Source organism: Halichoerus grypus, chromosome 14 (genome assembly GCF_964656455.1).
Source record: "Halichoerus grypus chromosome 14, mHalGry1.hap1.1, whole genome shotgun sequence".
Classification (NCBI taxonomy): Eukaryota; Metazoa; Chordata; class Mammalia; order Carnivora; family Phocidae; genus Halichoerus; species Halichoerus grypus.
Window position 1 is genome coordinate 81,964,786 of NC_135725.1, and position 12,014 is coordinate 81,976,799.

At 43.6% G+C, this 12,014-nt stretch overlaps 1 protein-coding gene across 1 annotated transcript; it reads right to left on the minus strand.

Annotated features, from left to right (window-relative positions):
• Positions 1-6,901: 6,901 nt before the first annotated feature.
• Positions 6,902-7,906, minus strand: LOC118545521 (olfactory receptor 1L3-like). Its single transcript, XM_036107850.2, has one exon. It carries the CDS (start codon positions 7,879-7,881, stop codon positions 7,036-7,038), a length of 846 nt encoding a protein of 281 aa, XP_035963743.1. The 5' UTR covers positions 7,882-7,906; the 3' UTR covers positions 6,902-7,035.
• Between the last annotated feature and the right edge of the window lie 4,108 nt (positions 7,907-12,014).

Sequence of the window (12,014 nt, forward strand, 5' to 3'; positions counted from 1 at the left end):
AAAGAATGCTATCAGACCTCTGCTTCCAGGTGAGCTGAGGTAGCACCCACCAGATATAATCTAGGACCCAAGTAAATCTCAACCTTGGACTACTTAAATTTCATTTTTTCATTTTTTTTAAATTTAAAAATTTTTTTTTAAAGATTTTATTTATTTATTTGACAGAGAGAGACACAGCAAGAGAGGGAACACAAGCAGGGGGAGTGTGAGAGGGAGAAGCAGGCTTCCCTTGGAGCAGGGAGCCCGATGCGGGCCTCGATCCCAGGACCCCGGGATCATGACCTGAGTTGAAGGCAGACGCTTAACGACTGAGCCACCCAGGTGCCCCAAATTTCATTTTTTTAAAAAGATTTTATTTATTTATTCATAAGAGACAGAGACAGACAGAGAGGCAGAGGGAGAAGCAGGGCAGGGAGCCCAATGCGGGACTCAATCCCAGGACCCTGGGATCATGACCTGAGCTGAAGGCAGACGCTGAACCATCTGAGCCACCCAGGTGCCCAGGACTACTTAAATTTTAAACTACCTCCCAGGTTCCAGTGTATTCCACACCAGTGCTTCTCAGATATTAGCTTGTAGACCAGTGTTGGTCCATGATGAAGCTTTCATGGTTCTCCAGTGTGTGGGGGGGTCTCTCTCAGCTTTTCAGTCTCTTTTCAGCCTCGACAGAAATATTGTACTTGAATATATTGTAGAGATAATTACCTGTCTTAGTTCATCTGGGCTGCTATAACAAAAGTACCATAGCCTGGATGGCTTAAACAACAAACATTTATTTCTCATAGCTCTGGAGGCTGGGAAGTCCAAGATCAAAGGCTGGTTTCCTGGTTCACAGATGGCTGTCTCTTTGTTGTATCCCCACATGGTAGAAGGGGCAAGGGAACTCTCTGGGCTCTTTCATAAGGGCACTAATCTCATTCAAGAGGTTTTCACCCTTGGGCGCCTGGGTGGCTCAGTTGGTTAAGCAACTGCCTTCGGCTCAGGTCATGATCCTGGAGTCCCAGAATCGAGTCCCGCATCAGGATCCCTGCTCAGTGGGGAGTCTGCTTCTCCCTTTCAACCTCCCCCCTCTCATGCTCCCTCTGTCTCTCATTCTCTCTCAAATAAATAAATAAAATCTAAAAAAAAAAAAAAAAAGAGGGTTTCACCCTCATGACCTAATCACCTCCCAAGGCTCCACCTCCAAATACCATCACATTGGGGTACCCCAATGAAATCCTATCGGATTTCAACATATGAATTTTGGGAGGACGTAAGCGTTCAGTCACTACATTATCTGAGACATGAACTTGGTGCATGAATTCACAGAGGCCAGATCTCAGCTAATCCCTAGGTGGCTCACCTCCAGCTTTATAAAGCAAGGCCAGCTTGCTTTCAGTAAGTTTCAGGCTACTTGCTATATAAGGGCTTGAAACAGTGCCTCACATTGTACAATGGGTATGGATTTAAGTGGAAGAAATGATCCCATTCACAATCATAGTAAGATAAGATCCTGAATATTTCCTATAAATAGATATACCACAATTTTTATATCCATTTGTCTGCTGATGGACAGTTGAGCTGTTTCCAGTTTTTGACAATTTAAAACAAAAACTTCTTACACGTGAATGTTTAGACAGCTTTATTCATAATTGCCCCAAATGGAAACTACCAGTAGTTGAGTGGATAAACAAACTTCGGTACATCCATACAATGGACTATTATTGAGTAACAAAAAGAAATGAATTATCAAGTCATGAAAAGAGAAAGAGGAACCTTAGATACATATTGCTAAGGGAAAGAAGCCAGTCTGAAAAGGCCACATACTCTATGATTATAACTATATGACTTTCCTGGAAAAAGCAAAACTATAGAGAAACTTACAAAGATCAGTGGTTGCAGGTTTTGTTTGTTTGGTGAAGGGAGGAGATGAATAGGGGAAATACAGAGCATTTTTAGGGCAGTGAAACTATTCTGTACCCTGAGCCAATTGGTGCTTCCCTGGTATGTACACATTCAGTTTTAGTATGGAGGAAACATGCCAAATTGTTCCCCAAAGTAAGCTAAATTATTCTCCTATGGGCACTGTCAAAGTCATTCATTGTTCCCTATACTGACCCACACTCAGGACTGCCAGACATATTTTTTTTTTCCTTGCCAATCTGTTGCGTGTGCAATATCATCTCACTGTGGTTTTGATACGTGTTTTCCTAATTATTCCTGACCTGAGGGTGAGCATAAACCGTCTTTTTGTAAACGATCTTTCTAAAATGATTTATACATTTTTCTTCCTTCTAAAAGAGCAGATGTTAAATATAATTTGACTTTAATGATGGGTCATGGCCTTTATAAAGACCCATCTTTCTTTGGGGTATAATAGAGTGTGGTCTTTGGGCATTTCGCGCTACAAACGAATAGGCCCAGTGGGAAGTGGGTAGAGGTAAAGAGCAAATCCGAGGAGAAGGAATCACAATGTAGTCAGTAGGTTTGGGAAGGGAAGTGGGAGAAGGAGCTGGAAATGTCACCAGGGTGCTGATCCTTGTCCCCAAGTCTACTGATGATATATGGTAACAGCAATCAGGGGCCTGTTGGGGCAATTAGTGTGGAGTTAAAGCTGCTCAACTCTGGCACATTCTATTTCCTGTCTCTTACAGAGTCTCTCCCCTGGCGCATGTAGCTGGACACATCCTGGCATGGAGGGGTCATTCCTAAATGCTGTTGCACAACATAGTACAGAGTCTGTTGCCTCAGATCACCTGAGAAGTCTGTTAAAATCCCTGGGCCTCTTTCTGGAGATTCTAGTCTGGGTCAGCTGGTCGGGGATGCGACCCCGAAGGCTGCATTTCTCTGTTTTCTAGATCTTTCTGAGAGTTTCCCCAGGAACTGCCTCATCAAATAGGGACGTGCTCTTGTGCTCAGGCCTCCAAGTCATGAGGCTGCCCCTTGTGGGTTTGCAGCACGGAGGCATCTGACCCGAGACTTTTGCTGCTACCTCCCGTCTGGCCAGAAGGAAGGAAACCCGGCTGTATCCTGCTCCATCTCCATGGGTATGGAAGCTTTCCTAGGTGGCCAGAGCACAGTAAAGAAAAGGCTACACCTGTGCATGACATTTTACTGATGGTTCAAGAAAGCTGAAAGAGAATGACACCACAGAGACGACCTTACAAGTATGGGCCAGGCCCCAAATTCCCCTAGGAACTCTCATCAGGACAGGGGCTTCCTGTCTCAACTGGGACAAAAACATTTCACGCCCCACATCCCTGAGACAGAGGCCTTGTCATGCCTCGGGGTCAGAACTGAAATGGCTGTGAAGACCCCTAGAAGGACAAGGTGTTCCCCTCACGTGTGTCTTGTCCCACAGCCCCCGTGTGCTCAGCCATCTATAATCAGTTTTTACAATTCAGAAGAAAGGATGAGTGGCTAATATAGGTAACTCTCCAGAGAGCCTGCAACGCACAGATCATGAACAACTAAGAGTTTCAAAAGGCATCATTAGAATTTTTAAAAATGTATCTGAACACATGACTAGAAATTTAATAAATTATCAGAACCGCAGGCCAAAATGCATATTCTAGAATTGAAATAGGGTTCTAGTAAACAACTGAGAAAGTTCATTGCCTGGGTAGCTGGGCTTTGAGAAGCCCCTTGAGGGAGTGTAACGTAAGCCCTGATGGGTTTTTTTTTTTTTTTTTTTTTTCTGTTTTTGGAGCAAGTGCGTGACTTAAGATTGGATCACCCTGGCACCCATTTCAAAGAAACATCCACCTCAGATAAACATACTGCCAGCCACAGGACCAGATAAAGAGACAGGGCACCTCCCCCGGCAGAGGCTCCTTCGTTTTAGATGTCTTGGCTGATTTCGATAAACGGGCCATTTGGGCCACTTGTCTTTTCTCTTCCCTTGCTTTAAATTCCTGCTCTTATGTTTTAAATTCACCAACCAAGAGTGAGCCCACTGAAGCCCTAGGCCCCCTCCCTCTGCCCCAGTGAAAGCAGAACCCCAGCCCTGTGTTTCTCTTTGTCTTTCACTCTCTGCCTGCTGCCTTGCTGTGGGCCCCAGGCGTGCTGTGTGATTTCCAGGTCTTGTAAGTAATAAGCCTTTATTTTTTCAGTGTTTCCTGATGATTTTTGCTGCAAGGTGTCTTGCAATCATAGTAAGGACCACAAGGGTTGGTCCAGTCATAACACTGGTTTGGAAACGGGGGGATGTCTATGGGAAGCTCACTGGGGCCCAGGTGAGTGTCACAGATATTTCTAGTTGATAGCATTGCTATTGATTGGCTGAGACCAGCACCAAACAGACAGGCTTGGGAAACTGTTTCTGTCTCAAGGACCAATCTGCAAGAAGCTCTCCAAAACTGGATGTGATTGTGGGGTTCTCTGAGGAGGCCTGAGACATAGGATGAGGAGGTGGCAGGCAGAGGCCACCTTTATACTGACAAAGGTCAGGAGGGAAGAGAGGGAAAATGAGGTTGTCTCATCCACAGGCTCAGAGAAGCACGGAATTTCTTCCCCCTGCAGGTGAGGACTGAGCCAAGCAGGTGACCAAGATGGTCTCACCATTGCCCTCAGCTTGACTCAATGGTAGCCTTCTTCCTGACTCTGGGGCCCTGACCTTCCTTTTCATAGAAAATTTGTAGCTGTAAATTCTTTCTCTGACTCTATGAGGTAATAAATCTTTTTAAAAGCCTCTTGCCAGTTTTGCAACCCAGGATTATCTCTCAAGGACCTGGAGCCATCCCTCTGAAATGTAATCATGAAAGAAGATAGTACCCCATCTCCCAATGTCTTGGTGCCTCGTGCCAAGTTGCAAAACTGCCTTCTGTCGCCAAGAAACGGGAAGTTTATTTTCCCTTTGGATAAAGCCAGTTAACAAACACAGATGGTGTATGACTCCCTTAACGGCCTCTAGTACTTTTCCTCTACCTCAGCCCAGAGCTTACAAACCCGCCACCTTTCCTTTCAGACTGAGTTCTGCTCTCTCCTCCTACTGTGAGAGCCTTGAATAAAGTCTTCCTTCCCTCTTTGACTTTGCCTGGTGCTATTTTTGCTTTGATACATGCCAAACATAAGCTTCTCACATTTACCAGTCAGATAAGACACTCAACTTCCCTGGGACAGAAAGAGAAATAGGGTGAAAAAAAAAGTGAGGTGGTACATTAACTAAACTCTCTTTACGTGGAAGAAAAGATTGAGATTAGGAAAGAAGTGTTGACTCAGGCAATGAAGCTTAACCTTTCTACTCTTAGATGGTCACTTATAATATCAAATTTTCTAACCCATTCAAATGTTCATTTGTTGGCACTGGAATAATATCTTCCCAAGATAACCGAGAGTGTAACATTTCTTTTAAGCCCTATGGCCTAATAAAATTATAACAAAATATCTAAAGCTAGGACATTTTCTAGAGTCAGTTTTACTTGGACAGACACCTTATTATAAAATACTACTGTTGTCGGTTTTGAAAATGAGGAATCTGAAACTCTTTAATATTAAATAATTTCTCTGAATTGGAAGTGACCTTGAATATCATCTAGCTCAACTCCAGTCTGATATATGAGCTGTCTTTGCAAGACCCTTCTCCAGTGAGGGTGGATGTCACTTTTCAATAACTCTGACTTTTGAATTTCTTCCCTATACTGTGTCGGGAATTACTTTCCCAATTCTTAAAAATATTGGGTCTAGTTCTATCTTCAAAAGCCACTCACAATAAACTTCATTACAGAGAAATGGTCTTCTCACCTTAGAAAATAGACCGATGGTTAGTGATGATGTCAAAAATACAGACACTTCCAGGGTGAATGACACCAAAAAGATGCTCAGGAAGAGGGGATGGACCAAAAGCTGTCAGAAGACAAAGGGAAAAATGCCAGGGAAGACACACAGAATTAGACCAGGTCACCTGGACTGCTGGACCTAAGTTGCTAAGTCAACCAGCTCCTTAGGGCCAACTCTTGATTCTACACTGTGTTCAGGACCTAGGATATTGTGCTGAGAGAGATTCCCAAAATGGAGGAGACATCATCTATTCTCTGTCTGGTGTGCAAAAACGGTCTCTGCTGTTGGGGAGGTCCTAATCTTATGGGGAAGATAACATGTGCATGTACCTACACACACACACACACACACACACACACACAAAACTACTTTAAGTAATTTCAGGGACATTGAAATTGCTGCAAATTGAATAACTAATTGAAGATGTTTCTTTTTTAAAAGTTTTTATTTAAATTCCAGTTAAAATCAAGTGTAACATTAGTTTCAGGTGTACAACGTAGTGATTCAACACTTCCCTACGACACCTAGTGCTCATCACAAGTGCCCTCCTTAATCCCTATCACTTATTTCCCCCATCCCCCCCACCCACCTCCCCTCTGGTAACTGTCAGTTTGTTCTCCATAGTTAAGAGTCTGTTTCTTGGTTTGCCTCTCTCTATTTCTCTTTGCTTGTTCATTTTGTTTCTTCAATTCCACATATGAGTGAAATCATATGGTATTTGTCTTTCTCTGACTTATTTTGCTTAGCATAATACTCTAGCTCCATCCACATTGTGCAAATGGCAAGATTTCATTCTTTTTGATGGCTGAGTAACATTCCATTTCATATATGTACCACATCTAATTGAAGATGTTTCTTAAATTACATAAGGATACTGGGAACTCAGAGTTATTGAACAGGGAGAAATTTGGTCAAGAAAAATTAATAAGTTTTCAGCTACATTTGAAAGGAGTGAATAGGAAAAGGAAATGGGAGTGGGAATGAGAAATGGGTGTAAAGAAATGGGCCCTGATGAGGTGGCTTTGATTGGTGGATACATACACACACACACACACACACACACACACATTTATATGTATGTATATATATTTATTACACTATAAGATAAATATAAGATATTATGAATATATAAGAATGGGCACAATATTCTAGTCTGGTCACTTACACAATTTCCCATGAACGCTTGGCTTAGGTATGCTAACCTCTAGTAGCTTGATATGTTTACCAGGAATCAGCAGAAATGAGGGTTCAAAGGAGAAGACTCACTCCTGAGTGTGCTCACGAAGGTGCTGCCTGGGACCTCCTCCTGCCCGTCAGCTTCCTCACGCCCTGCTTCATGTCTTTGTTCCTCAGGCTGTAGATAAAAGGGTTCAGCATGGAGGACAGAATCTTGTAGATGACTGTTGCCACCCTGTCCTTGATGGTGTAGCTGGACAGGGGTCGGAAATAAACGTAAATAATATTTCCATAAAAGAGGGTCACCATGGTGAGGTGGGAGCCACAGGTAGAGAAAGCTTTATGTTTCCCAGCAGCTGAGGGGATCTTAAGAACAGCAATGAGGATCCGGAAGTAAGAGATGATAACGCACATAAAGGGGGTCACCAGGGTTATCAATCCTTCTGTGTTAATTACAACATCACTGATGAGTGTGGAGGAACAGGACAATTTCAGCAGAGGGTTCATGTCACAGAGGAAGTGGGGGATAACATTGGAGTCACAGAAGGTGAGACGATTTATCAGGAGAACTAGTAAGAGGGAATGGAGGTCAGAGATGGAGCAGGAGAAGACCAGCAGCAAGACACAGTGGCGGTGGCTCATGATGGTGACATAGTGGAAGGGGTCACAGATGGACACAAAATGGTCAATGGCCATGGCCGCCAGGAGGTAGCTTTCTGTGTTGGCAAAAGCCAAGAAGAAATATATCTGGGTCATACACTCAGCATAGGAGATGGACTTCTTCTCTGACAGGAAGCTCACCAGCATCTTGGGAACGATGGTTGTTGTGTAGCAAACATCAATGGAGAATAAGATGCTGGGGAAAAAATACATAGGTGTCTGGAGCTGAGTGTCAGAGCAGATGGCCAGGATGATGAGCAGGTTTCCCACCAGTGTGACCATGTACATGATGAAGAACAGGGCAAAGAGTGGCTTCTGGTCCTCTGGCTGGGAGGACAGTCCCAGGAGGATGAACTCAGAGACACTGCTGGTTTGGTTGACCCTCTCCGTAATCCTGCATGTGCCAATGAATATGGAAAATCCTAGAATTTTCAATTCAACAAGTTTCAATTTATTCCTATCTCTCCTAGGATTCCTATAAATCGTCCACGATTCTGTCTTCCCTTCCGCAGTCCACAAGAAGTTGAACAATACAAAAGTTTAACCTGTGTTAAATGCAGGGATATCAGAGAGAGGATTTCCTTTCAGAAATAATCCCAGGTGGACCTAAGTGATGCATATGTCTCTAGGTCCCCATAAATATTTATTCAGGTATGTCAGGTTGAGGCTCATCTCTCTACTATCCTTGCAAACAAAGCAAATAAACAAAAAAACTGAACACCTAAGTGAATCAGGTAAGTAAGATGAGTGCCAACTAGGCGCACAGTTTTTATAGTCACCCTTTCAGAGCCAACATTTCATTAAAAGCTGGCAAAAAACCTCTATTATATATGAACCTATTTATTCAAACACTCTTAGACATCGGGGATTTGTGCCTTCACAATTATTCAACACTGTTGAATTAAATGCTCATTGGGAACCCAACACTGAGATTAGGAAGATGAGTCATTCTTGATTCCTGTTCTTTTTTTTTTTTTTTTAAAGATTTTATTTATTTATTTGACAGAGAGAGACATAGCGAGAGCAGGAACACAAGCAGGGGGAGTGGGAGAGGGAGAAGCAGGCTTCCCGCAGAGCAGGGAGCCCGATGTGGGGCTCGATCCCAGGACCCTGGGATCATGACCTGAGCCGAAGACAGATGCTTAACGACTGAGCCACCCAAGCGCACTTGATTCCTGTTCTTAAGGTGGTTAGAGTCTAGTGGGGAAGAAATTTTTAAACAAATAAGCACAATGAAATGCTACAGGTGTAGTGAGAGATGCCCTGGAAAGCAAAGAGCTTAGTGTGATGTCTTTGCTAAGAGCACACATTTTGAAATCAACTCTTTCATTTTCTGGCTGTGTGGTCTTGGACCGATTACCTAGTATCTTTGATTCATGGTGTTCTCCTCTATGACATGGGAATAGTAAATACTTTCTCACTCCACCTCTACTTCTTCTTTACCACTTGCTTTATTTCTTCCTCACCTTCCTGCCCAAATCCTCTTCTCCGTCGTTCTGGGATGCTCTTGAAAGCAATTATTCTGTATTTCTTTGCAAAATCTCATAGCCTTTAGATTTTTCATTGTTTGACCACCCTGCACCTAAATTTGTGAGACTTTGAGAAAGAAGTATTTTTGTGTGCTTTCAGGATTTGGAAATGAGTATGAAATTAAGGTAGATAATAACAGTTATACCTAAGACATATTGAGTCCTTACTATGTATCAGGCACTGAGCTAAATACTTAATGTATATTACTCCAAACAACTCTGATCTGGCTCTGAACAGCATTCCCTTTTAAAAGATAAGAAAATTGACATACCACCTTACACCAGTTAAAATGGCTAAAATTAACAAGACAGGAAACAACAAATGTTGGTGAGGATGTGGAGAAAGGGGAACCCTCTTACACTGTTGATGGGAATGCAAGCTGGTGCAGCCACTCTGGAAAACAGTATGGAGGTTCCTCAAGAAGTTAAAAATAGAGCTACCCTATGACCCAGCAATTGCACTACCGGGTATTTACTCCAAAGATACAGATGTAGTGAAAAGAAGGGCCACATGCACCCCAGTGTTCATAGCAGCAATGTCCACAATAGCCAAACTGTGGAAGGAGATGTCCTTCAACAGACGAATGGATTGGGGCGCCTGGGTGGCTCAGTCGTTAAGCGTCTGCCTTCGGCTCAGGTCATGATCCCAGGGTCCTGGGATCGAGCCCCACATCGGGCTCCCTGCTCTGCGGGAAGCCTGCTTCTCCCTCTCCCACTCCCCCTGCTTGTGTTCCCCCTCTCGCTGTCTCTCTCTCTGTCAAATAAATAAATAAAATCTTTAAAAAAAAAAACAAAAAACAAAAAACAAAACAGACGAATGGATAAAGAAGATATGGTTCATATATACAGTGGAATATTACTCAGCCATCAGAAAGGATGAAAACCTACCATTTATATTGATGTGGATGGAACTGGAGGGTATTATGCTAAGTGAAATAAGTCAATCAGAGAAAGACAATTATCATATGGCTCCATTCATAGGTGGAATATAAGAAATAGTGCAGAGGATCATAGGGGAAGGGAGGGAAAACTGAATGGGAAGAAATCAGAGAGGGAGACAAACCATGAGAGGCATTTAACTCTGGGAAACAAAATGAGGGTTGCAAAAGGGGAGGTGGGGGGGGATGGGGTAACTAGGGAATGGGCATTAAGGAGGGCATGTGATGTGATGAGCACTGGGTGTTATCAGTTACACAACTGATAATCATTGAACATTATATCAGAAACTGATGATGTACTGTATGTTGGCTAATTGAATTTAAATTAATGAAAAAAAGAAAAAAGAAAATTGAGGTTAAAAATGCTGAATACTTTTCTCAAGATCATGCAGCCCACAAGGTTCAGTGCCTGGTACCAGCTAGGATGGTCTTAAACACAAAACAGTACCTCCTCACACTTTAGTAAAGCTTCAACAAGTTTGTGCCAGAAACAAATGTGCAGGAGTGTTACTTTTCACTGTGGAAATCTTCTACCTTAACATCCTTATTCCAGTAACTGACAAGCTTTCAAAATCAATGTTGTATGGACTCCTTTGCTGTAATTGCTAGAGATAGGACCTCTCTCAAGCCCTGTGTTGACTGGGGGCTGTGTTCATGGAGCTGTTGCAGGGCACAGGAAAACACTTGGGCTGCGGAGACAGAAGCTGTGGGTTCGAATCCTGGCTCCGCTACTCACAATGTGTCTTTGGCAAAATCCCTTCCTTAGGGCTTCGCTTTCCTCATACATAAGATGAAATAAAGCCTGCTCTCCAGAGAAATGTGAGGAACATGTATGTGGAAGCAGTTTGTAAGCCACAAGCACAATATACATTCTGGGGGTAACTGGGGAATGTCTGATAAAGAAGAAGCTGGCGGCCGGGAAGGGGAGGCAAGGCTGGACCAAACGCAGGGGCAGGGGGCCAGGCTTCTGGCTTTGAGAGCAGAGGGGGCTCAGCTAGAAGCATGCAGGGGGCTGGTGTTGCCAGGATCAGAGTCATTTTCCCATTTCTTCTGTCTAGTGCCCATCAACATGGACTTTGGTTCTCCAGGGATCTCCCTGTTTTTACCTCCTAAACATCTATTGAATCTTGTAGACCTTTTCATCTCCCCACTGGCACTCTGGTGAAAGCCATCATTCCCACCTAGATTATTGCAGTATTGTCCCAGTGATGTATTTGGTTCCCGTAGCCCCTCTGGACACCCTCTCTACCATCCATTCTCTGCACCGAAGCCACAGCGTTCTTTTAACAATAAAAACGTGATCACCTAACTCATCAGATTAAAGTCTGGGTTGGTGTCCTAGGCTGCCGTAACAAAGTACCACACACCAGGTGGTTTACAACAATAGAAATGTATTTTCTTTCAAGTCTAGAGGAGTTGGCAGGGTTGGTTCCTTCTGGGGGCTGTGAGGGGTCTGTCCCGTGCCTCTCTCCTTGGCTTGTAGATGCTGGTCTTCTCTCTTGGTCTCTTCACATTGTCTTCCCTGATGCATGTGTGTTTCTGTGTCCAAACTTCCCCTTGTCATGAGGACATCAGTCATGTTGGATTAAGATCCATTCTAATGACTTCATTTTAACCTGATTACCTCTGGAAAGACCCTATCTCCAAATAAGGTCACATTCTGAGGTATTGGAGATTAGGACTCCAGTGTATCTTTTTTGAGGGACCCAACCCATAACAGGCACTTTTCTTGTTGCATAAGACTCCCCGTTACCCACAGACTGAGGGCCAACTCCTTCCTGTGGCTTACTGAGCTTCCGGTGAGGTGGCTTCTGCAGGCTCTGTGGCTCATCTCCTGCCTCCCTCCCTGCCCTCTCGAATTTTACGCTCCAGTTTTAAGGCAGTTTTTGCTTCTTCTTGCCTTATGGACTTACTCTTCCACCCGCCTGAATCTCCCATTATCCCTGTCTGTTAC

Bases quoted from the DNA above. Each gene is read 5' to 3' on its own strand.
- LOC118545521 (XM_036107850.2), bottom strand. From the start codon at position 7,881: ATGTACATGGTCACACTGGTGGGAAACCTGCTCATCATCCTGGCCATC.